This window comes from Thamnophis elegans, chromosome 3 (assembly GCF_009769535.1).
Source record: "Thamnophis elegans isolate rThaEle1 chromosome 3, rThaEle1.pri, whole genome shotgun sequence".
Lineage (NCBI taxonomy): Eukaryota > Metazoa > Chordata > Lepidosauria > Squamata > Colubridae > Thamnophis > Thamnophis elegans.
In genome coordinates, this window is record NC_045543.1 from 108,536,165 (window position 1) to 108,562,728 (window position 26,564).

The 26,564-nt window shown below is 34.7% G+C and overlaps 1 protein-coding gene across 4 annotated transcripts in view; it reads left to right on the top strand.

The window, feature by feature from the left end:
- Positions 1-26,564, top strand: part of MEF2C (myocyte enhancer factor 2C) — a 150,937-nt gene that overhangs the window by 72,297 nt on the left and 52,076 nt on the right. For all 4 annotated transcript variants that reach the window (XM_032213051.1, XM_032213050.1, XM_032213048.1 and 1 more), the window contains exon 3: positions 2,101-2,304. In XM_032213051.1, coding sequence (XP_032068942.1) covers positions 2,101-2,304 — 204 coding nt within the window. The remainder of the gene's footprint in view (positions 1-2,100; positions 2,305-26,564) is intronic.

Sequence of the window (26,564 nt, forward strand, 5' to 3'; positions counted from 1 at the left end):
AAAATGCTAATGAATCATATTCCAAGCAATTAGGATTACATTTTAATCTTTTTTTTAAATAAAGAAATGCTTTAGTTATTCTGTCATTGTTTTAAATTACAGACTAATGAAAAGAAATCATTTGCAAAAGTCTGCAACAAATCTCATGAAAATTAGTGTGTGCTGTGTAGCACATTCATGTGGTCAGCTTCAGTATTCAGAAACACCTAACTGTAAACACAGTGGTCTTACAGATATTTCTGTTCCAAAATGTACTTTGATGGTGAGAATGTTTAATATGCTAAATTCTGAGGTTTTTCTTCAACAGAAACTATTCTATATACAGACAGTCTTCTTCCAGTACTGTGGTTTGCAAGTTTCATTGAAAATAGTTTCAAATGCAGTAACAGTGTACGGGATTTATATATCCAGCCCAATCCATATTTTAGGCTCTAGACCTTTTCCTTTTTTTAAAAAAAAAAGAGCAAATCGCACACAAACTCATATCCCTTGGAAAATATATTTTCATGTTTTACAAAGCAAAATCCAGCTTGAAATAACGTTAGTTTCAAAATGGCTATAAACATGCCTATTAGTATTATATGGCTAAATTTTATCAATTTCTTTGACAAAGTTCAATTTGGTTTCATGAGCTCAAGTGTTTTTGGAGTGTAAAATCAAGATCAACAAATACAGAATAGTGGTAATCCTAGTGGATAGGGTACCATAATTTTCTTCTCAATTTTTGGACAAGTTAAATGCTTGTTTATTCAATGCTCTGTGCACTTGTATAGCAATCTCTATCAATGCTCTTCATGGAATATGAGGTTATCCTATTATCATCCTAATAGGATGCTAAACTCTTTTTCAAGGAATCCTACTGAAATAGTTTGAATTCCACAGAGTTATGCCGATTTACTTCGCTAGTATTATTCAGATATGTACTCACAACTTTATATACAGTGTTTGTTGGCTTGTCGATCAATACTAATGTGATGCAGTTCAGCAAATTTGATAGTTAAATTGAATATTATGATTGCAAATTATATTAAATACTACTTTAATGAAGACTACAGAAAGTTGTGTGTATATACTCATGTGAATACAATGTAACATAATGTAATAATTTGAAAATTATTTTAGACTTCTGCATCTATATAATAAAAAATCAATAGATTTTTTTCAAGGCAGAAAATCAATAGATGCAAATGTAGTTTGTTTATATTATAGAATATCAATTTGCAAAGAACAGGGAACTAGATACATTTTTGAGTTGGGATAGCTGGTAACATGAAATGGATTTAATATCACGTTTTTCATGGTATAGTTAAATGATATTTTATAGCAGTTTGCAGTTGCATTAGCATGCATTAGATATATAAGATTATTAAACACATCTTTATGAATAATACATATTGAAGTGTTGTATGCTTTATAGAAACCCATGCAGATATTCTTACTGATAGCATTAATGAACTGATAGAAACTAGAACTAATTAAGTTTCCTAAGAGCATGAAACAAGCTCTTTAGCCATAGCATTATAGGATTGATTTGATTACATCAGAAAACTGTTAGATTGGTTTCTTATAATCAGTGCCTGATGAAGAAAACGTTAATATTTTTTATTTAGAAAGCAGTCCTTTTTAAACAATCGGTTATTTGACACAAGGAAGGCCTGTTTTGTTACAGGTCTCCTAATATGCAGTTGGTTAGAACTGGCTAACATATACATGAAATCCTCCAAAGAGATCAATGAATTATAAATTTAAATGTTGGTAGATTTGCAAGCAAGAAACTATATTATAGTAAATGAAAATAAAAAGTATAGGAAACTGACAATGTATGTAATAGTTGATATAAGAAGAACATTAAAGATGACATTATGTATTACATATTTTGAATTGCATTATTATATAGAATGTTCTGGTTTAAATCTGTAAAGATGAGCCCAGATTAATGAATGTCATTCAAGCCTTCCTTCAATTAGTTGTTTATTATATAGGGTATATTTGCACTCTGCATTGATATTATGCACTCCACTTCTGAACTTGTTAGAATCTAGGTATAAAAGCAATTGAGAAAGGATCAAACCTGATTTCTGCCTTTATTGTTTGTTTTAGGTGACTTTTACGAAGAGGAAATTTGGGTTAATGAAGAAGGCTTATGAGTTGAGTGTTCTATGCGACTGTGAAATTGCTCTCATAATATTCAACAGCACCAATAAACTTTTCCAGTATGCCAGCACTGATATGGACAAGGTGTTGCTGAAGTATACAGAATACAATGAGCCGCATGAGAGTCGAACGAATTCAGATATTGTCGAGGTAAGTATTATACTGAATAAGGATGGTTTCTTTCCCTATAATGTACTGTACTAATTTGAAACTGATTTCATTTTCTATGTGACAGTTACCTGAGCTAGTTCAGTCCATAACACTCTCCTTTAGTGCATTCTTTTTGTTAGTTCATTTGGCTTCAATTTTATATTTGTAAAAGAATAAACCTTTCTTAAAATTCACATAGTTTCATCTTATCAAATACAATCTCACAAATTTTTAAAACCATGGATTCATATTTAAAAATATTCCCTCCAATATATTTTGTAATGCTCTAGCAAGTGAAATATAATTTATGAGTCTAACCATACAAATAAAGAAAGCTTTTGGTAAATTTACCTTATACATGTTCCTTAATATATATTGATCGCTATATTATTTTGTTTTGAAGAGAATAATAGCATTGATTTTCAAATGTGTTCTAATTTTTTGCTTGCTGTCATCAATTTACTTTGGAATCTTATGACTATCTTAAACAAAGATGTAAACAGAGTTGCTCCGTCTCAGGAACCTTAAGGTTTTTTAAACAAATGCATACTTTATTGTAACAATCTTAAATAATTTGCTGCTGATTTCACTGGAGCCAGAGTTTAAGTGCATGTCTGGTGGCTAGTTGTATTTCTGATTCTGCACTTCAATGCAAATACAGAAGTACACAATATAATCTTGCAAAAAAAAGTGAAGACCTTCCAAACTTCCAAAAATCCCAATGCAAATACAAATATTCTAGTCTTCTACTTAATTTAGAAACAATGTTTTAAGCAATAAAAATTTTGTTGATTACTAAAGTTGAATAAATTTATACTTTCAGTCAACTTCTGGAAGAAAAAAATGTAAATAAATTACTGTTATAGGCCTTCTTGTGGATTCTTAAGAACTATTATTAACATTTACAGCAGACCATTAAACTACTCTTTCTTTTCTTCCGTTCTTGACTAACAACAAATAAGGAAAGATTCTATTCAATGAAATTCCAGCATATTAATAAAACAAGATGATCTTTCTTGATGAGAGAAACCACTCTGACCTAACAGAAAACCTATCTTCCCCAACTTGCATTCTCTTGTGGCTTGATATTCTCTATTATGAATTATTTTACTTCAGGAATTTGCCATCTCCATCCTTTGTTTCCACTTTATGACCAATTGAAGAAATCTCTCTCAGAAGAAGTTTTTATGACAATAGAAAGAAACGTTACTATCATGTGAATTACTTAGTTGATTAGAAATATTGAAGTTAGTTACGCTGAATGATTTCAAAATAAAAGTGTAGGTACAGGAACAAAACCTGCCACCATGCAGGATAATTGGCATGCAGGATAATTGGAGAATGATTAATATGTTCTACTATTCATTGTAACAGGATATTTCATAGAACACTTTTTACAAATGCCTTATTTTAACAAACAATATCCGCCATCCCCAAAATTTAAAAAAAGATTATCAGATGAAAATTTTGCTCCTAAAATCCCTATATTTTTTTATCTAGATTAGTTTCCATAGATTTCTTTGAATACTAATAATCTTGTCTGTTCCAAAAATCATTGATACAGGACTTCATTTTTCATTTTCTCTTCTTAATTCCTAATAGCATCAGATACCTGTCATTAGCAGCAGGCTGTGTGAATGTTAATCCTGTAGGCAAGTTATATTTTCAGCTATGGGATGTTCCCTCACAATTATTGAATATTGAATGTAGCCTTGGGGATAACTTTAACTTTTATCTATGTCCTTTATAGTACAGTACTATTTTGCTTTTATCTGAAACTGATGGATTTTTTGGTTTCTAAGAGAAAGAAATGGTTAAATGCGAGAAGTAAAGATATTGGTAAACGGCCATGGACAAACAGAAGTACTTCCTGAGAAAAGATGTATGTCATCTGTGCTTGGTGACAAATGTACAATACACAATTATGTGTTTCTGTAGCAGTGGCTGTTTATTAATTTATGTCAGCAAAAGTTTTGGACTCTTTATAACCAAAAAAGCAGTAGTTATAGGAACACAGTGAAAATCATTTTAGAATATTTAAACAGTTAAACAGTAATCACACAAAAGAGATACAAAAGGCTTGCTGCATTGTTCTTTACCATATGGCTTGGTAGCTGCTAAAATAGCTTACTAACTTGAAAGGATGTGATTTTCTATATTCAGAACGAAGTATGGAGTGCAGAGGTCATTCCGGATTCAGCAGTGTTTCAGGGTCAAAGGAAATAATTCTGCAGTATGTGGGGGATGTTTAGGGAAAAAAAGAATCTTTACATTAGCCAAAAAAATCTTCAGCATAATTATATTGTTTTACTTGATAATTAGCATCACTGTTGCCAGTACAATGAAGCAAGAAAACAAAAGCTGAAGTGGCAGGCAGCTTTGTACACAGAAAGTATCTCAGTACATGTCTTGGTGTAGAACAAAGAATTGTCATCTTTTCAATATTTAAATACATCAGTAAAAGATGTATTTAAAGCAAAACTCTGCACTGCCAATCCTATGCAAACCTGGGTTGCAATTCTGTGCATAATACATTAAGAACTATACCATTATATCATTTAACCCTCCAAGACCAAAAATAAAACCCAGATTTTTGAGGCTAGTCAGGTGCTAAATTTCCCTTTCTGTTTCTCTACCCAGCTTGAAGGTTGACATTGTCCAAATAAGGTTGGAGTTATAGGCAAAAGGAAGATGAGATGTTTCTCTACCATATCTACACCCTGGAGAAAAACTGCTGTATGTGTAGCCTGGCTTAAGGCTGCTCTCTCCCATTGAGGATGAGATTATTCTAAGGAAAAGGGACCAATAGGAATTGCATTGAAGATTATTTCTTCATTGCTGCCAGTTGACATTGCAAGTTCAGGCTTGTCAGGATACTGCAATTGCACTTTAAAATTGTTCCATCAATTATACTTAAGAATGAGTCCTTTAAGCCAACTTGTATCAAATAAAGGGACTATTCTTCACATCAAGAATGTGATATTTTTGTTGCGTAGGGTGGATTTTTTTTATTTTTAGTTCTTTTTAAAGACAGCAGAAAATGGATCACTTTCATCTTCTGATTATTCAACTGACCTTCTACATTCTTACAGATAAATATTTTATATCCATAAGTTTAAGTTATATGTGATTCAAATAGCCAATGCATACATGCTGATGATATGAATGTCATCTCTTTCTAAAATTTTAATTTGATAATTTAGTATTTTATAGAATGGCCTTGTGGGATGCCTTTCTATATGCAGTTCTCATAAATGTGGTTTGCTGTGTATTTTTACACAGCAAACCACATTTATGAGAACTGCATGTAGAAATTATGCAGAAACAACAATAAATGTATTTTTAATTGTTTGCTTCCAAGAGCAATTATTCCTAACAAATAAGTCTATTAACCATAGTTTTTATTAAAACAATTTTGTTGCTGTTATTATAATGGCACAGAAGAATGACCCAGCTTTTGAATTATCTTGAACTCTTTATCAGTACTCCAGAAAAGGCAAGAAATAAGAAAGATGCAGGAAAATTCAGAATTTAGTCTCTAGATGTTTCAGGTATAGGGTCTTACTGTGAAAAGATTTATTTATTTACTTAGCATATTTATTTGGCCATCCACCTATAAAGAACTCCAAACAACTTATCTCTGTTGCTAAAAAAAATTCTTCCTTCCTTTAAAAAAAAAATACATTAGCCCACAATCCATTTTCTGACCAATAAGTCAGAGAAAGAGTGGAATTTTACATAATAATCTTGTTTGTTTCTTTTCAAAATGCAACTTGTAAAATCCATGGATGAAAGAAAAGACTCAGTAAAATAACTAAGGAACTTCACTCAGAAGTGCTCAGAAAACGCAACTGGACTTTCTTGGGTTTTTTCTTTGATTTCATCTCATCCAAAAGGTTTTGGGACGATGATCTAAATGATTGAGAATCTCCATAGACATAAGGAACTTAACAGAATTTACAAAACTTTATTTTTATTAGCACATTTTGTTTCGAAAGTGCAATTTAGCAGAACAACCCTAAAGAAAGTAAACTGAATTTCACTAAGACATATTAGACCAATCAATCTTAGAAGGTAAACTGTTAATATAGTAATTAGATTCAGTTGTTTGCATTCACCTGTTTGTTGTTTTCTAATAGAAAATGAAATGGGGGGTTTTTTTTGGGGGGGGGGAGATATCACAGGCTTCCTATTCCCTGGATTTTTCTTTTAATATTATGTTTTCTTACCTCAGGATACCTTGCTTATGTAGCTGAATTATTTCAGTCCTGCATAGCAGATTTAGGTCAGGGCATGATAAAACTAAAACTATTATTACAACTGAACCTTTGTCCTTTTAAACAATTTAAGAACAACAGTTCTTTCCAAAATTGCTAACATAAAATCATAACCCTTACATGAATCAAAGTGCAATCTGCATATTTTATCAAAACATTGTTAAACAAAAATGTAAAATAATTGGCCACTTTTTAAAATGTTACATGTGAACCGAATTTATTGTGGGATTCATTGAACACTTAGCATCTGGGAAGAAGGTATCAGACAATTTTAATCAAAATAATGTTATAAGGTTGTATTCTACTATCATTTGGGCTCCCATGTTCTTATTGTCTATGGTTTTAATACACATTAAAGTGTTGCTTAGTTCCAACATCTGAACATCTAGTTGGTGTTTTTGTTTAATTTAATTTTAATTTAATTTTTTGCCCATTCTCTTTCATTGTTACATAGAATATCATAAATCTTTTAAAGTTCTACAGACAGTCTCTCTAATTTTGCTTTTACACTAACTCTGTTTCTTTCGATTTATGTTTCTACCTGTCTCTCAGACAATCATTCACCTTCTCTGTTAAATCTGGTACATCAATATTTTACTTCTCTGCTTTTCTTAGATGTTTCATCCTTCTTTGTTCTCACTACCTGTTACTTTTTACCATGATTGCTGTTTTATAGTTAGGTTAACCTACTTTACTCAGATTTTCCCTTCTTTCTAAATTTTTAACCTTAGTAACTTTCCCTTAATTTAATTCTTCAAAGATCTGACTGCTTGATTTTATCACACTGTTTTTTGCTAAATATAAGTCTGATTCTCTGGAGAACTTTCCTTTGCTTTTCCTATGTTCTCCAAATTGCTCAGTTAAATGTTTAAATGTACATTACTTAAACCCTATCTTCGCACATTATGATTTGGATCTTCTGTACATCATTTTTTTTGTTTATAGTTTCAAAAAGGAGATAAGAGATGGTATGTTAATTCAATGACCAGAGTTTGGTTCAAATCAAGAGTTAAAAATAGATTTTTATCTTTGTTCAGTCTTAGATCTTTCCTTAGGAGAGGCTAAATCAGGTTAAATTCAGGTTCTTTGTAACTCTAATAAAAGAGCACAATAAAATTATACAGTTGTCCATGATTATAGGCTGACTTCCACTGAAATTAATGCCAGGTATCTAAATGATCTTAATGGAATTGCATTGCAGAACATAAAGAAAAAATGAAAATGGTACTTTAAACATTGTTCTTTTTTAATAGCACTGCTAAATTGAGAATTGATATAATCGAAGACGTATGAAACATTAGGGAAAATGTTCCTAGTCAAACAAATTTAGTCACTAACCCACCATATACATATTAAATACCTCCCAACAATTAAATACCTCCCAATAATGTGGCATGAAAATAAAATTTCTGATCTATAGTGAAATGATACCATGTTTCTCCAAAAATAAGAGAGGGTCTCATTTTCTTTTGACCCCCAACATATGCGCTTGGCCTTATTTTTGGGGAGGTCTTATTATTTTTGAGATGTAGGAGGTGGCGAGCGTGTTCACCTCATGGCTGCTGCTGTGTTGCAATATTTTCGGGGAGGGCTTATTTTAGAGGATGCGCTCAAAAGCCCAATTGGGCTTATTATCTGGGGAGGGGGGATTTTCAGGGAAACAGGGTATTAGGTCAAACCAATATTCTTGGTGTAATAAACTATTCTCTGTTATTTGTTCCTTATTCCTTCCTATATACCAGATTTTATTACTTCAATCTTACATCTAAACTAGAAAAAGCACAGGCTATAACAGATATATAAAATTTAAAACACGGGATTTGAGTATTTGTTTTCAAACGCCAGTCAATGAATGTAGAGGTACTAACAAAATTACCGTAATCTTGCTTCTCTAATAACAACATGAGTAATAATCAACAAATTTCAGTAAAAGAAAGTTAGTTTGTCCAGCACTACCATTTTTTCCCATTCGAATACTTAAGAAAAGTTTCTTAGTATACTAAATAGGGCTGTACAATATTTTGAAACCAGTGTAAGCATTGCATATGTCCAGAACATCTTAAATCTCCCAATTCTTTTTCTACTTTCACACACTACTTTAACAGGTTGTAGACAGATGCTATGTTCATACATCTTTCAGAGAACATAGCAATAGCAATAGCAGTTAGACTTATATACCGCTTCATAGGGCTTTCAGCCCTCTCTAAGCGGTTTACAGAGTGAGCATATTGCCCCCAACAATCCGGGTCCTCATTTTACCCACCTCGGAAGGATGGAAGGCTGAGTCAACCCTGAGCCAGTGAGATTTGAACAGCCGAACTGCAGAACTGCAGTCAGCTGAAGTAGCCTGCAGTGCTGCATTTAACCACTGCGCCACCTCGGCTCTACAAATCTGAAGTTTAGATTTAGATTGTTTATTTGTATGCTGCCCTTTTCCCTGGGGGGACTCAGGGCGGCTCACAATCCAAAGGAAGGGGGGGAAAACAGACTTTTACATATAAGACAGTACATGATTAAAACGCAACATTCCTACCATTCGGGCGGGTTACAATCTTTAGCCCCAGGCCTGACGGGATAGCCAGATTCTAAGGGCTGTGCGGAAGGTCTGGAGGGTGGTGAGGGTACGAAGCTCCACGGGGAGATCGTTCCATTGGGTCAGGGCTACCACCGAGAAGGCTCTCCTCCGCGTGGTGGCCAGTCGGCATTGGCCAGCGGATGGAACTCGGAGGAGGCGTAAATGAGGAGATCTAATGGGTCGTGTGGAGGTGATCGGCAGTAGGCGGTCTCTCAAGTACCCAGATCCACTACCATGAAGGGCTTTATAGGTGGCATATATCGGAGATCGACAGGTAGCCAGCGCAGCTCGCGGAGGATAGGTGTTACGTGGGTGAAGCGAGGTGCACCCACAATCGCTCGCGCGGCTGCATTCTGAACTAGCTGAAGTCGCCAAATACTCCTCAAGGGCAGCCCCATGTAGAGCACATTGCAGTACTCCAGCCTAGAGGTCACAAGGGCACGAGTGACTGTTGTGAGAGCCTCCCGGTGCTGCACACAGACGTAAGACTATGGAGAACCTCCATTATTGACATCAGTTGTAGTCTTGACTGGCATCTCATAAACTAAATATATATATATATATATATATTGATACATTCTACAAAATAGTTACACTTTATTCCTTACAAACACAGAGGAATTGCATCTAAGTAAGGCTCTCTGAAGGCAGGAATTTGAAAGCAACTAATATAAATTAAAATGCATAAGTACTGTGAGAGTAACTCCATATTCTTTCTGTCTCATGCTTATGTTTCATAAATGATGAAACATCCCCTTTCTAAACATATTTACTTAACAGCAAATCTTAGTAATTTCTGCAAAATTTGCTGCCAGCTGAGTGATCATGGTCATGCAGAGTCAATATCACATCAGACCATTTGCTGCAGATAGTAGGAGAAGCAGCAACAGCAGATGGAGAAGTCAGTATTGGCAGATGCTTCACTGCTTCTCTCTGTCTTCCTCATTAGATTATTAAAAAAACTTCACATATATTATATAATTATTTTTGGGAAATATATATTATGAGACAATGTGTAAATTTTATAGTATGACTTAGCTCTGTTCCAAACCAATGTTTGGAATCCAGTGCATATGACAAAATAGTATTAGTCCTGGCGGTAGGGATTTTTTTTCTTTATCCAGGTGTTATTATAAATCTCTAACAGTATTTTATTGTTCTAATGATGTCAAGTTGTTGAGAAAATCTATATCGGATCATAAGTAACTAAGTAATAATAACAAAGTAATCATGGTAACTTGAGTATGTTGAAAACCTTAAAACAATTAGGCACAATATTATTTGGATTGTACAGAGAGTATATGTTCATGCACATCACTGAAGCAAAAGTGATATCTTAAGTTTGAAAGAAATGTCAAAGTATGATTTTGCCTATTTTCTTATTGTGCCTCAAATCTCTCTTGTAGTAGAGTCTATACCATACCTAAGATTAGTTACCTGGTGAGAAATTCTGAATGCATTGAAAGAGGGGGAAAAAATCTGTCAATTAATTTTAAAGGTCACAGCATTAATGATCTACTGGGAGGTTAATTAGATTCTGAAAGCTTTTTATATCAATTAAGATACTTATCTATATAAATAAGAACCTCTCACTATTTCAAGCTATGAACCTTTATTCGCTTATTTTGAGTAGTCTTAGACATGATAAAAATGCAGGGTTGGAAGGAAATTAAGGGCAAGGTCTTCATATATCCTGTTTCCATCCTTCCTTATTCAAATCTAAATAATAGAGATATGGTTTGTTCAGAGCTTGAATGTCTCCATCAATATGATAGTCAATTTCACATGTAATGGAGTAAGCAACCTCCTATGCTATAATGTCAGAAACTGATTTAGAAAAGATATTGTCAGGAAGAGTCATTTTCAATTTTCAATGAATGAAACAAATCTTAAAAGCCAACTAACTGAGCAACCCAATTCCCATAATAACTTAAATGGGAATTCTACAGTAAGGAGATTACAACTGGCATAATGATTTTGTAAGAGATTATCTGTGGAAATGAAACATACCCCCAAAACTTGTCAAAGGCAAGATTCTTTCTTAGCTATAAGTTATACTACTCTTCAAAATATTGAGGTGAAGAGCCCCATAATATTGGTTTTTCTTGGCATATGATTGAAGGACATGAAACCAAAATAACTAGTGTATTGGAAAAATCAATGGAATGAAAGGCTGAGCATTCACATGCCATCTTAGTCTCCTCCATCAGGGAGAATTTCTTTACCTTTGAAGGCTTTCTAAGATCATATCCATTTCTTAAAATGAATGATATCTGGGAGGAAAAATGCTAATGCATTTGCCTGGCATTAAGAAATATCTCTCTGTCCTAACATTTTTCCCAGCTACTGGCATTCGGAGACAGAACGCCTCTGAAGTTAGATTTCCTTTACAACAGTTACAGCAGATAACTTTGAGTTGCCTCATCCTGCCTACGTCTTTAAGGCATGGTGAGAGTTGTGTGGAATGTATAGCCAATAGGACTTATTACCTTGGAATAGCAAGTAGAAAACCATAAATTATAATTTTAAAAATGCAAGTCATTGGATCCATTCTGGCAGTCAAGTATATCTTCTGGATTGAGCAATTTTAACATTCTTCGAATAGATGAGCTGAAGAGAAAGGGTAGCTTACTGTTTCTTTAAAAAGGATCAGAAGCATTATCAACTTTTTTTTTTGCTTGCTTTACCAAATTCAGCAGATCAGGTCTTTGCAAATGGCTGTGAATTTGATTCTCAAGACAGTAATCACCAGCAGGAAATGATAATTATCACAAGAGTACTAAGCAGTAACAGATTCAAGAAATAGAGAAAATGACCATGGGAGTCTTGAGCTACAAGGTTCAGTGATCTTATAATGCAAATGCAGGAAATGAAAAAGCAATCCAAAGTTTGAAAACATCTTTTTTTAAAAATAATTCAAGCAGTTTCAGAGAGAAAGAAGAATTTAACTTCACATTCAAAGGATTTTCTCCCCTTTCCCCCAAAATAAGAATTCTAATAGCTCAAAATTGATAATTAATGTAAAAATGGCTTGGAATATCTGAGGCAGTAGAAAAACAATTTTGTTAAAAAATAAAATAAACCAGCCATCGCTTATGTATTTTTGCATTGGGCATTTTTAATTCCTACACATAAAGCATTATAACTTTATGCTTTATGTATTCTTAATGTGTATTCTTAATGAAAGGCTATACTTAAAGAATAGTCTATCCTACCAATTCTATAATGGTAAATCTCATAATGAAATTTGTTGGTGAGATAAATATATGAAGGCAATAATTATTCAGGAAGTGGAAGGGATATTTAAGACACCTACTTGTATCAATTTTCTCCTATAGATGCTGTCTATATAAACCCCTCATTAAAGAGGCTTTAAATCTGGACGTTTACAAATATAAAGAGAAACTGGCTTTTAGAGGAGATATTTTTCAAGGCAACTTAGGCCATGAATGATGGACTTAGGAACTTTTCCCTCTTAGTGTTGATCTTCATCTTCACACTCAATATTTCCAGTATTGGGTTTGGCAACTAGCATTTCCTCACATAAAACGTTAATTCCATTGCAACCAATGGGGTTTTCTTCCAAGGAAACATGTTTAGAATTAGGCATTTGTTCCACTTGGTTTTAATACAGTAAGGCTAACATACAAATAAGGGTCTAATTCCTTATTTTCATGGAATTTATTTGTAGAATAATTGTTATTTGTAAGTAGTAAGGCTGTGCAGATGTGCTGCTTAAAATGCTGAGATGCTGGGCTTTGTTGAAAAGCCAATGCCACCATTTTGCTTCAGTGGCATATCTAGCAGAAATATAATCTGTATGTAGAGAGTTATAGCAGAACTTTTGTTGTTTCTTAAATCCCCCTTCTGAATGATTTGTACAGCTCTAATAATTAGAAGATACCGATGTGCTAGGTTATTCCTCCAGTTTGCTCCCAATTTATTTAATGAAGTGTTTAAATAAGTCCAGTTGAAAGTTATTATGCTATGGTAGAAAAGTTGTGAAGTATTTGATTTCTGTATTATAGCCATGAGTTTGCAAGAAAGTTACATTTATTCACCAAAACACCGAATTGGGATGGGTTATTTAGGCTGTGTAGTCCAAGGCTCTATTGAGCTGACAAATCTGAGTTGGTAACTGTCAAGTTGCTTTTTACTGTTAGAAAGTTTTTTCTTATATTCCAAATTATATACCCTGGGATGATAGAAAATGGATCTCTGCAACTCCTATCCAAACATTTGAAAAGTGCTATCACAACCTACCCAATATCCATAGAAGTAGACATCATTTCTGACACTTGCTGATATTGTGGCTAATATTTTCTGATTCCATTCTTTAAAAGTCTCTTTCAATATTTTTATTTTTGTAATCAATCATGAGTGGGGTATATCTTTCCTCATCCTAAAATTATTAGACTGTATAATGTCTAGTCTTTGAAGTCATGAGATGACTTATTTATATTGTGTCTTGTAAAAACCAAAACAGGATCTATTTCCCATAAGAAGCTTTTATATTCTGTAAGCAATTACAAAATCTTATTCTAAAAGTTTTGTTCCAATTTTATCTGGATCCTTGGTCCATTTATAACTTTCCTAGATCAAAAGTGTATTTAACTTTTAGCTGTTTATTTCATGTTACTTACATTCTTAAGTTTATAATTACAGTTTTGTTTCATTTGGGATTAAAAGGCGGACTTATCCTGCATTTTCAGACTTCTAATCTCTAATAGCTACAAGTAGTTAATGAGTAAATTTCTGGAAGGGATGAAAAAGTGAAGTTTATTAATTTAGTGTCCTTTAAAAGGTTCTGCTGTGATTGGAAGCAAGATTGCTAATCACACCATATGTCAGCATTCAAACCAGTGAAAAACTGCTGTCCTGTGGTCTCCTCTGAAGAATCACCATCCAGACCATACGTGGATGATCTCTTCACATCTACTTATCTGAAGGGGTTCCAAAGCATTGGGGTATACACAAGCCCCTTGGCCTTTGCCACAGAGATGAGCTCCACTTTTCAGAACTCACATTGAATCTCACAATTCAACCAATCAATCAATAGAAATAGCCTTCAGAAGTTGTGGATGCTCCATCATTGGAGACTTTCAAAAAGAGATTGGACAACCATTTGTCTGTAATGGTAGCAGGGGGTTGGACTAGAAGAATTCTACTCTACTCCACTCTACTCTACTCTTTTACATTCCATCTTCTTTTCTATGGAACCATTATCTTGAAATTGAGTTTCTATTGAGCAGCATAAAATTGGCAAATGCATCTTTAGTGGCCATGGCTCACTGTTTATATTCAGTCTCTAATCAACTTCAAAATGCTCTGAAACTGGCAAGGGCCTTTAATTTCCCTAGCCCTTCCATTCCTGTTAACCACAGCCTAATGTTTTCGTGGTAAGAATCATAGGATACCAATATTATGAACAGGGAAAGGGAGAGCAAATTCTTTAAAAGTGATTCACAAACAATTCTTTTAATAGGAAAAAAAAGGATCTGAATCCATATTGTGTTATTTTCTTTAAGATATAAAAGAGTTGGCTTAAAAGCTGAGAAAAAAACCCTTCCATGTCTGTGTAATGTTCTTATAACCTAATAGTTCTAAATGTTTTGTTTTGGCTTTGTTTTTCCCCTCCTCCTTCTTAATCCAGTCATTTGTTTTTTTAGTCACTGATTCACATAGTAACAGCTTGTTGTATTTTGGTCTATTTGCCAGAGGCCTGGTTTATTTTTAAATTCTTGAACTTTTGGATTTTCTTTTATTTTCACAAGATTGGAAGCAGCTGAACTGCCTGGAGTTACAGGTTGAAAAGCTTGCTTTACATTATGAGAAAGGAAGCGCCACCCTCCCCCCTTCCCTTTTTGTGTTCCTTTTTATTTCCATTTTTTTATTTTTTCCCCCTAACAAATGTCTCTAACTGCTAGTTGCCTAAAAATAGAAAGCCACCTCACTAAAAATAGCTTGGCTCTCAGTCTTGCCAAGGAAAATGGAGAGGAATGGGCGTGGACTTCAAGGCTGAGTAATCCAGTTCTATTCATTCAGAGATCCCTTTGAGAATGTAGCTGATGATAAAGTGTCCTGCAAAAAAAAAAGGCCTCACTTGCTCTCTTCAGACGCCTAGGTGCCAATAAATATTTTAGCCGGAGGATTATTTTTTTTCTCGTAGTTGTAAACATTTTATGAAAGACAAGGTTTTGTTTCACAGCAGCTAACTTGCTGTCAAAAATAGCTGGCTTTTCCTGAAGTCTTTTCTCCAGCTCTCTCCAGCCTTCACTTTCCACAGGGCTTGAAGCTATTTCTTTCCTTTTTTAAAATGCATATTCTAACAGTGTCCAGTAAGGATACAACGTACTTCTTCATAAATTTAATTTAATATCTCAGTACTGCAGTTGTATTTAGGGGTTGTTTTCAAGAGTCACCCAATCTGAGAAATTATGTCTCTTAAATTTTTAAACTGGTAGCCTGGTAGGTTATAAGATCCCTGCTAACTCTTAAAATGCCTTTGAATTTTTTTCCTGCATTTATTATTCAACATTGTGAAAGTGAGGAATCTGAACTTAAATGCATTCTTTCAATTTTAATGGAGCACTAAGCAGGTTGATAGCAGAGCATCTAAAATTTCTTAGTGATTGCATCTTTTTTAAAAGGCACAGGACTTCAGAGAATATTCTTGTTCATGAAAGCTATTATTTTGGAAATACAGTTTTGATTTATTTTGGTTTTGTTAATGCCAGATCAATAGCAAACCACTTCCATATTGCTGCCAAGAAAACTTCACGGCCATGGCCACGTAGTTATCAGAACTAAGCTCTTTAAGGAGACCTTATTGAAGCACAGAATATATGAGGAACATTAATCAATAAATGATGATGTTAAAAATGGATTGAGAAGCAAATTTATATCCCTGCTGATGGATGAGCTCTATATATCTTATTACTACTTTTTATTTAGGCAGAAGAGTTTTGAGGACTTTTAAAAAAATTAAAAACAATCTTACACAGCTGGTTATACAGAAATCTCTGCAAAGTTCAGAAGGTTATTTTGTCTTGCTTATTGTTATACTCAGTTCCTGTAATGCTACTGGTGATAAGGCTCTGAAGACAAAGGACAATAATTGATGAGAGAGGACTTAAATCATCCCAGAAGAATTAGAAGCCTTGTATCTATCAACATTAACTCTTCTAGGCTTCTTCCGTCTTATAAGGAATTTTGTCTTACTGCACGTTTCAACATGCCCCTCTCTTCAGCAAATGCTTTTTGTAACAGAGGCAGACCATAAATGACCTCTTTATGCAGTAAACAGGGTGTCATGGTGTCTGTGTGGTGTATTAGTAATTGCCAAGACTGAATTACCATATTGTATCTTTACATATTGCATGGAAAAATAGAATGCCTGACCTGTGCAACTCCTTCCAGCCTAGTAGTAATCTGCTTATTGCTGTATCAGGGAGACAAATGTTTATTAAGAGACTGTTGTATTCACCCTCTTTCACATTGCTGAATATAGTACAGATAACTTGCTTTTAACTTTCATTAACCTCTTCCCTTATTTACATATTTCTGACAAAACCCGAATTAAATTTCAAAATTTTCCCTTTGTTATAGTAAACAAAAGTTACTTATTTGTGTACACCCATGTCATCTATACCCATTTTCATGTACTGTAGATATTATTGATTGGTTTTCAATGTATTTCAGAAATCTGTAAATGTAAATGATATGGTTTTCCTAATGCTCAAAATAAGTTAGTGAAAACTAACAAATATATTGGTTTGTAAAACTGTCAAGTTTGGTTGGTTAACCTAGCTACTTAATAATCATATCACCAATAGTGAATTGAGTTTGTATAGTGAGTTGTTGTTTGTTATAATTACTTATATGTTAATTGTTTAATAGTTTAAATATTCAATAAATATTTGAAATGGCAATTTGCTGAAGTTTTATAAGATTCAAAAAATCAAAAAAAATCAAGATGATTTTTTTTCATATTCAACATTGAAAGCAAATTTACATATATATATGCATGTATGTATGTATCCATCCATCCATCCATCCATCCATCCATCCATTATGGCTTGACATTTCAAGCTTCACAGTGTTATGTAGAAAAAGAATAAAAAATAGCAAGCCATAAGCATGCATAGCTAAAAGAAAGCATAGCTAAAGTAAATCCATATCAACACTGGTTTCCTGTGCTTCTTCATAGGTATACCTTGTAAATAATTCTCACTTTTATTATGCCTATGGATTGCATTTTGTTCTTTAAACTTCTCATCTTTCTCTTTTTCAGGATCTTATCATTTCCATCTAATTATCAAACCTCAACCATTTATTTTTCCTCCATATATTTGTATTGGAATTTGATTCTCATTCTTTGTTACATAAGCAAATCAGTTCAACATATTGGTCACTCGGCTTTGTTTTTAATTCACATTCATTCAGCACCTTTTTATTCATCTTGTTTTACTGCATGTATTTTAAATACAACTTACTGTGCACTCAACTTACTTTGATGCTTTTCCTAACCTATCTAACTCTTCCTGTATAACAAAGCAGGCAGAAACACATTCTTATCCACATCATTTTTGCTTATTTTAATAAACACCTATACTGCGCCACAGACCCCATACTTTCTACCAGCTTTCTAATGGCATTTGCACATCTTAAAATTTTTCTATTTTCTCATCTGTAATAAACATATGGGGTACATACATTCCCTTTTTTACCATTCATATATTGCACTCAGTCATTGCGAAATTTAATTTTTATTTCGAGAGAAAACAATTAGTTTATTGAACAAAACTGCCACACAGTAGAAGCTAAGTAGTATTATCACAAAGGGAGGTGATTAAGACGAGCTCCATGGGAAATGAGCCAAGGTTTTGAGAAGAATAAAGCATAGAGTGTCCAGGCTGAGGAAGGCAGTTAACCAAGTATGAGAACAAAGGGTGTGAGAAGAAATAAAGAAGGAAATGAATCAGATCAAGGATGGAATTAACCCTGTGATCCTTATTGCCCTTCATTTGGCCTTCCTTCTTTCAGGAGAAGGGAAAATAATGCTTCCTTCCTATCTTCTGCTGTATGGAATAAATGAAAAGAGATAGCATGGTTTCTGGAAGGAGCTCACCAGATTGGGCAATTTGGCATAGAGAGCTAATGAACCCCAAATGGCCACTGGACTGAGATTTTCCTCTGCTTAGCTAGCTAGTTGACTAATAAAACACAGAGAAAGTCTGAGGATAAGTGAATGAGGAAATGTATGGACAATGTGTACTATATATTTGTACTGGAGAATAGAAAAAGGCAAGAGAATTAAGGAAAATATTTCATATTCTAACTGCAGTGATAGGAGATTGTAACAAAAACTAAAATACTCTTGAACACAGTACAGTGTACAAGTGTGAAGTTAAATGAATCTCTCAGCTGTATATAAAAAGTTATTTCTGTGATTTATGACAGATTTAAAAAGACTTTCCCTGTATCCTTATTTCCAGATGTCTCCATTTATAGCTCCAAATGTTGTTAAGTCTAAGCAGTTTCACCTAATTTTCTTCATTAGCAAGAGTCTTGAACTGTCAGGCCCCCTGCAGATAACAAGATCTGACAGTTGTTGACTGAAGTTGCAACTTCCTGAACCAATAATCCAAAATAAAACTAGCTGAGAATGTACCTGTCCAGAGCTTACTCAAAGCTGAGAATTTCAATAGCAATTTAAGTAGGACTGTGGAATGGTAATACGAACAGGAAAACTTACAGTAATATAGTTTAAGGTTTTTTTAAAGCAGAATTGCACAAGCTAAATCCAAAATAGTGTGCCCATTCCCAGTTTTATATGCAGATTTAAAATCTCTTAATACATTTCTGCTGAATTGAAATTGTTAATGTTAAAAATATGTTGTTAAATATGCAAGGAACAATAATTCCTTCTGCCATTTTATAAGTTAACACTGCCATTCACCTAGTTTGGCCATTTCAGCTTGTCTACTAGAATTTATATTTTTCATTAGAAAAATAGTGATAAGATAAGGAGAAAAATTAAACATCCTGATACTGTTTATCTCTTTACTGCTAGATTTAAATTATTTGTGTGATCTAGCTATGTTATAAAGCACATAATTTTATCTTCTCTTTCTCTTGAGAAATGAACAAATTAGAATCATTGTGTCCAATGCCAGTGCTCTTACCATTCAGGCACCACTATATAACATTTTTATACTGAAGTGCCATATAATATGTTTCTCTCATATTATATATTTTGTTGCACCTCAACTAAACAACCTGTCTTGTACAGATATTGCTGAGCAGTGTCAAAATATAGGAAACATACAAATTAATCAACAACAGTAAGATGACCACCATCCTTCACTACTGCCTATTAAGCTTCTGAAAATGAAAGAGCCAGGGGTGAGGGGGTATCTCCAGAGCCAGCTTCTTCCACAATATGGCACAGAATGGGCAGAATCATTTTGGACAAGATGGTTCCTTATGACAATTGGAAAAACAGTTATACTTTTTGGGTCAGGAAACAGATGTGAATGTCTAGTGGATTATAATGCCTCAGATTTGTGATATGTGTAGGAGAAAATGGAAGCACTAGTTTGTTCCAACGGACAATTAGTCAGCAAAGTGTTGTGGTTGCAAACAACCTAAATTAAATTTAACTAAAGTCTCTTAATCACAATGATAAATTTTTCCACTCTATTTTGCATAGTCAGACTCCACCTTTAGTATTGTACCCAATAATGGTCACTACTTTTTAAAAAGTCAGATAAACTAGAAAAAATGGAAATGAAGGATATAAATCAAAATTGTAACTAAAGATGGTCAAACATCTATACAACAAAATTCTATGAAAAAAACGTTTAAAAATCCTGGAGTGTTTACTTTGCAACAAAAAGACTAAAAAGAAGATATGGTAGTACTCTTGTCATAGAAAAGTAGATCAAGACCTGATGTTCATCATCCCAAAGCACAGGATGTGAAATAATGGATATAAGTTATAATACGTCAGGTTCCAATTGAATGCTAGGAAAATCTTCCTAACAATAAAAGAGTTTACTAGGAGAACCAATTACATAGTGATCTGGTGGGATTTCCTTTATCTGATATATTCAGCTAGAATTTGGAATGTCATCTGCTAGAGATATTACAATCTGGATCCCTTCACTGACACTTTGGATTCCTTCACTGAGCAAATTGGTCTCTTCCAACTTTGTGATTCTGTGATAATCCCAAGAGTTTTCATAACTGAGAACTTGTATTTTTCTGTCCTCGTACGGTATTTTAACCACCACTCTATACTGACTTTTAGAAGCCGTCTATAAAGGAGTTTTCCAGTGTTTTGCTCCCTAATCTGATATACACAGTATGTCATATCATAGTATAATACACATACATAGTATGTACATAGTATAATACATGTATATACATTGAATTAATGCAATATAAAGATGAGTTAGTTGCTTTAGAATGATTAGCCTCTACTGATATACAGAGAAGTTCATGAGTATGTCATTTAAGTCCCATAAACTAAGTGCCAGCTTTCTATCCTCTAGATCTAAAGGCTTGCTACATTTTCGGAATCTTCTAGGAAACAATTGAATTCTAGCACTTGAATCCTAGTACTGTAGAATATGAGAAAAAAAACCCTCTTCTCATACAACCTAAAATGACAAAGTTCTACAGAAGAGCTTTGCTTGCCATTTTCTATAACTTTTCCTATGCTGGGATATATTTTTTGAGATGGAACAGGAAGTTATTTTAAAGCTGGCTGGGTGGCGGAGGAATTATCATGGGTCAACTGCTGACTGGAGATGACAGTTTTTTCTGGTTGGGGTAGTAGTCTGAGAAAAGTGGAAAGGACTAGATAAAGACTTCAATGTTGAATTTGAACTGTGATCAAGAATCTTCTTGACTGTTTTGCACAGCAATGTCCAGCAGAAGGAGTTACCTGGCCCTTTTCTTGCCATTGGTAGCAGTGGTGGGTTGCCAATTTTACTACTGGTTCGGGCACGCTTCCTCATGCACAGATGCATCTGGGCGGATGGAAGGAGCCTCCCATTGCTGCTACTACCGGTTTGCCCGAATCGGCAGCAACCCACCTCTGATTTATAGTAGTGGAGTTTTAAATTTCTGTGCTTAATAAGTGCCTAAACTAATACAGTTATTTGTTCAAATTATGTGCTATAGGGATTTTGTGAGTATATTTAATTATGACGGAAAGCCACATTTAGGCAAGTTATAATGAGTTCTCTGTGCACTTTTTTATTTATTTGTCCATAGGTAAATTCCTGAAATAGCTGTTACAAATTGTATACAGATTTTAAACACATGGGGGTGTTTAACGCGCAGGTGATAGTGGGTGTGCCACATTACACCTATCCTCCGTGAGCTGCACTGGCTACCCATTGGTCTCCGGACTCAATTCAAGGTGTTGGTTATCACCTTTAAAGCCCTACATGGCTTAGGGCCAGGATACCTTCGAGACCGCCTGCTGACACATACCTCCCAGCGACCAGTAAGATCCCATAGATTGGGCCTCCTTCGGGTACCGTCGGCCAAACAATGTTGGCTGGTGGGCCCTCGGAGGAGAGCCTTCTCGGTGGCTGCTCCGACTCTTTGGAACCAGCTTCCCCCGGAAATCCGGACCATACCCACTCTGATGGCTTTCAGGAAAGCAGTAAAAACTTGGCCTGGGGCTGTTGACCTCACTGTTGAGGTCCGGCCCCGACTAGAATGAATTTATGAGGGATGACTGTTATTTTAAATTGTATTGTTGTTATGTTTCTTTATATTTTCTTTGTAAGCCGCCCGGAGTCCTTTGGGATTGGACGGCATATAAAAGCTTTAAATAAAATAAAAAATAAATATAATTTAAGGAGCATGGTCTGCAGTCTTAACCTTCCTATGCATCCTTTTAAAAAAGGAGATGGATATGTCCTTCATATTAATTGGCTAACCACTGATTCTGCAGGATAAACTGCATGGCCATATGTACTGCACAGATTTTTCACACAATTATATTGAATCATGACTATATTAGATTTCAAGCATTACTGCCACTGTCTGAGTCAATAAAGGAACAATGGGAAGTGAGGGAATAAACAATTATGTATGTTTTAGAGACTCATTGTCTTAGAGCAACAAAACAACAGAAAGGCTGCCTCAGCTGACCTTTGTTTAGTGACATTGGCACATTTCTAAAGACGACTCTGAGTTGCATCTGTCTACTGTTACTATTCCTCTAAGATTTGAGAATAAGAGCCACTGTAAAACTAAAGATGGTGCTAGGAGACTGGTGACATCAAGGAATGTTTCTTATGAGTACATGACATCATTGGCAGAGGCTACCTATTAAATATGGTGTGCTGAACCATGAATATATTTATGAACTCAATCTAGTATATCAAAACCAATATAAATAGAACTATTAAAGTCTTCTAGTTTTAAGCCCTTACATGCAGTTACAGCACATTGAGATTATTGACCCCATATTAATTTAATTTTGCATCAAAAGTACACAGCTTTGTATCATTCTTATTTCATATGGATTGTTTTACATCTCCTTTAAGCAGCTTGGAATCACTTCATTTTCCTTTATTTTCAGTTAATTCAGTTCATTTTTCTCTTGCTTCTTTTCTATAACTGGAAATACAAGCAGCTAACCTGATTCTTGACTGTTTCAAAGCTATCCCAGTTGAATAACTAAAGTGTAATTGGCCAAAATCCTGTTAATGTTTTTCACCAGTTGCTTATAAAAGCTGTGAGGGACAGCAGGGGGTATGGAAACCCCATTCCTATAGGATTCGATAACCAGCAGTGCTATAACATATATAATTTGCTCAAGATATTGACTAGGTTTTTTTTATCTGTGACAGAATTTCTGTGTTCATGCATGGGATGGAATTATTATTTTTCCTTTTTGACTCTGCTTCTAAAAATCTCTCATAGATTGGGGACAATTTGGAAATGAAACATTAGGACAGTTTGAAGGGAGAAGTGTTCAATCTTGACAACTTTAAAACTTGTGGATAGCACTTCCAGCCAGCCCACCATGGAACTCTGGGAGCTGAAGTCCACAAGTCTTAAAGACACCCCTGATTTAAGAGCTTTTAGAGAGATATTTCACATTCTGCTAGAGCATGGGTGTCAAACTCGCCGTGTCACATTGCTGTCATGTGACATTTCACAATGCTTTCCCCATTTACAGAGCTGGCAAGGCCTGTACATGACGCATCCAGCCCGTGGCCACCAGTTTGACACCCTTATACTAAAGCAGTAACAAAGTACTTGTCTTTGAGATGCTTACGTGGCTCTGTTGTTGAAGTGGCTATTATCAGCTTTTTGTCTAGATTTCTTATTTCTGTTTTTACTTTTTAAAGTGATTTTATAGTTTTCCATGTGGTTTTATCTGTATTGTGTGTTACCCAGAGCTTTTGGTGAGATGTGCAGGTATAGAAATTTGATTGATAAATAAATAGCATGTGATTTTTGCAAAGCAGATATCTTACTGGAATTAGAATTAGAGTCTCCATTATTCTTAAAATGTGACAGGACATTGTTATAAGACGTTATTTCTGAAAATTTATTTTCCTTGTGATGGAATGTGTTAAATCTGATAGCATTGTGCTCTGAAGCCTTGATCTGTATGAGCAGCACCATATAAATTGGGATACACCCAATCCTATGCAACTTTAGCCAGAAAACTGCTCCCTTTTCCTTTGTGCCTATAGCAGTGACTGCTCCCCCCTATTGTTGTTATTCAATCTTGCCTTGCCTGTTTTTAACTCTTTAAATGTTTTTCTTCTACTTTGAAAAGAATCCAGCTTCACAAATCCAAATCAGTTTAGAGTCAAGAATGTAGTGGTATATGGACATATATGTATACACAGAGAAACAGCTACGGAAAATCTAATTGCTACGACAGGATGAATGGTGTTCACCTTTTAAAACAAAGAATTACACAACTTTGCTACAATTAGAGTAAAAAAAGGCTTTCTTCTAACCACTACAATTACATTAACCACCAGGAGGAAAGTGGTCACTGTAACTGAAAATACCACACAGGATATACTCTGGGTAAAAAGAGGAGGGGTGGAAATCATGTAAAACCCAAAACATGGGCACAAGAAAAGTGGACTGAATATACCATTCTGATAAATAAACTTCTGAAAAGTGGTAAGACTTTGGGAAAAGCTGTGTCTGTGAGTCTGTGTGTGTGACAATATAAGGGTGATATCCACTTTTTTTTTTTAACTAAGAACCACTTTTTAAAAGTTAGAATATCCCCTAGTAAAATGCACAATGATATGTATATATGCCCTTAATTAAAATTAGTAGTTAATACAAATAGTCTCAAGTTATGAATGTAATAATATTCCCTTTTTCTCAGAACAATTTTGATCTTTGAGAAGCATATTCAAAGTTTTCAAGACTTGCATGTAATCATAGATTACATTTATTTATTTTTCATATCTATATACTGCCCATCTCACAACATGTGGCTCTGGGTTTGAGTTGAATCTGAACTATGGCAATATAGTAAAAGAATGTGTTAAGACACGGCATATATTTGGTGGTGTTTCAGTTCCTCTTTTTGTTTTGGTGATTTTGAAAATAATTCAGAAATTTTATGGGTCATTTGGATTTTGAATTCCTTGGATTTTTAGTGAAGTCAATATGCATTGTGAAAATTATATATAAATCCAGCTAGAAAACCAAGGAGTCTACGAAATTCCATGCAAAATCTACCCTGCAACATACATAGGACAAATGAACAGGAGAATAAATGCACGCATCATAGAATACAAGAACTCAGTAAGAAAAAAAGAAAAAACTTCCCTCCCTTTTCCAGCACCTTAAAGCTACGAGACATGAAATTAATTTTGAAGGAACCAGGTTAATCTCCAAAACTGAACACTTCAACAAGAGAATAATTATGGAAGCTATCAAAATAGAGAAACAACCCACAACTTAAATAAACGTGACGATACCTCCTGCCTACCAGACTTCTGGAAACCAGCCCTAGTCAACAAACGAGCCCCACCCACCACCCAGGCTATTACAACACTAAACAATAACAGACACACAGCCAGCACCAAACTACCAATTATGAGACAACCACACAACCAATCATTCCACTTACTGAAACAAAGTCAGCACCTCACACACCCCCACCCATATTTATAGAGAGACGGCAGCTCCAACCACGGTTTAAGCCCAAAACCTAGCCTGAAGATGGTGAGTGACACCTGGCCGAAACATTGCCAAGACAATCTCAATCTTACATTCATATAGCCATAATTTGGTATACCATTGTAGCAGAATCACCACCACTTATTTGGAATGTTTAGATAGGTTTACTCTCAGAATATATACATTGCTTATGACATAGTAAACAACTAAAATTGTGATGGGACTTCTTAGTACAGATTTCATGCTTGCAAATATCAACAATTCTGGTGCACCCCAGAACAAATCTTTCAACCTTTTGCAGGTGCAACACTTCTCTATGACTTGCCTTTCTCCAGACTTCCACAGTGTGATTTAAAGCACTTTCATATTCTTTCTGGGTTGTCTACTTCAACCAATAGCCTGAAAAGAAATTACTTGTGCAACTCTGAAACACTTCTGAATCATTTTCAAAGAGTACATATCCCAAACATGTTATGTTTCTTAATCTATTACTTGCATGCCATTCATAATTTAGTAGAAAGTTTAAACCAGAAGCAGGCAACTTGGAGACCTGGAGGTGGGGACAAGGTTTTTTTTTTAATCTGCCTCTGCTCCCAGGCCACTGGAAGATGACTGTGACATAATAATGTCACTAAAGAGAGCCTCCTTAATAATTTTCAGTTCTTAGTTAGCTTTTGTTTGAGGTTTTTGTGTATGTTTTTTATGTTATGTATGTATTATGTATGAATGTATTAAATTTTTATGCCACTCATCTCCCCTATAAAGCAGCTCTTGCAACCAATGCATCTCATACAACAGGAGTATTATATCTCATACAACAGGGGCCCTAGAACTGTGCATGCTTCTGCCTTCTGCTCCAGCTGCAGCTTTTGAATACTCTTGAAGAGTAGTCCCATGTAGAGCTTGTTGCAGTAATCCAACCAACAGATAACTAGGACTTGAGTGACCAGGTGCAGGAGTCACGGTCCAGGACAGGGCACAACTAGCACACAACATGAAGTTGTACAAAGGCCCTTCTAGCCACTCCTACCACTTGCTCTTTGAGTAGGAGTTGTGAATCCAGGACAAATTCCAACTTGTGGTTTGTTTGGGTTAGTGCAACTCCATCCAGAACTAAAGATGATAAACAACTGGTTCCTAAGGTCCTTTGCCTCCACAGCTATTCCATCTTGCCAGGATTCATTTGAACCCTGTTGTTCCCCATCCATACT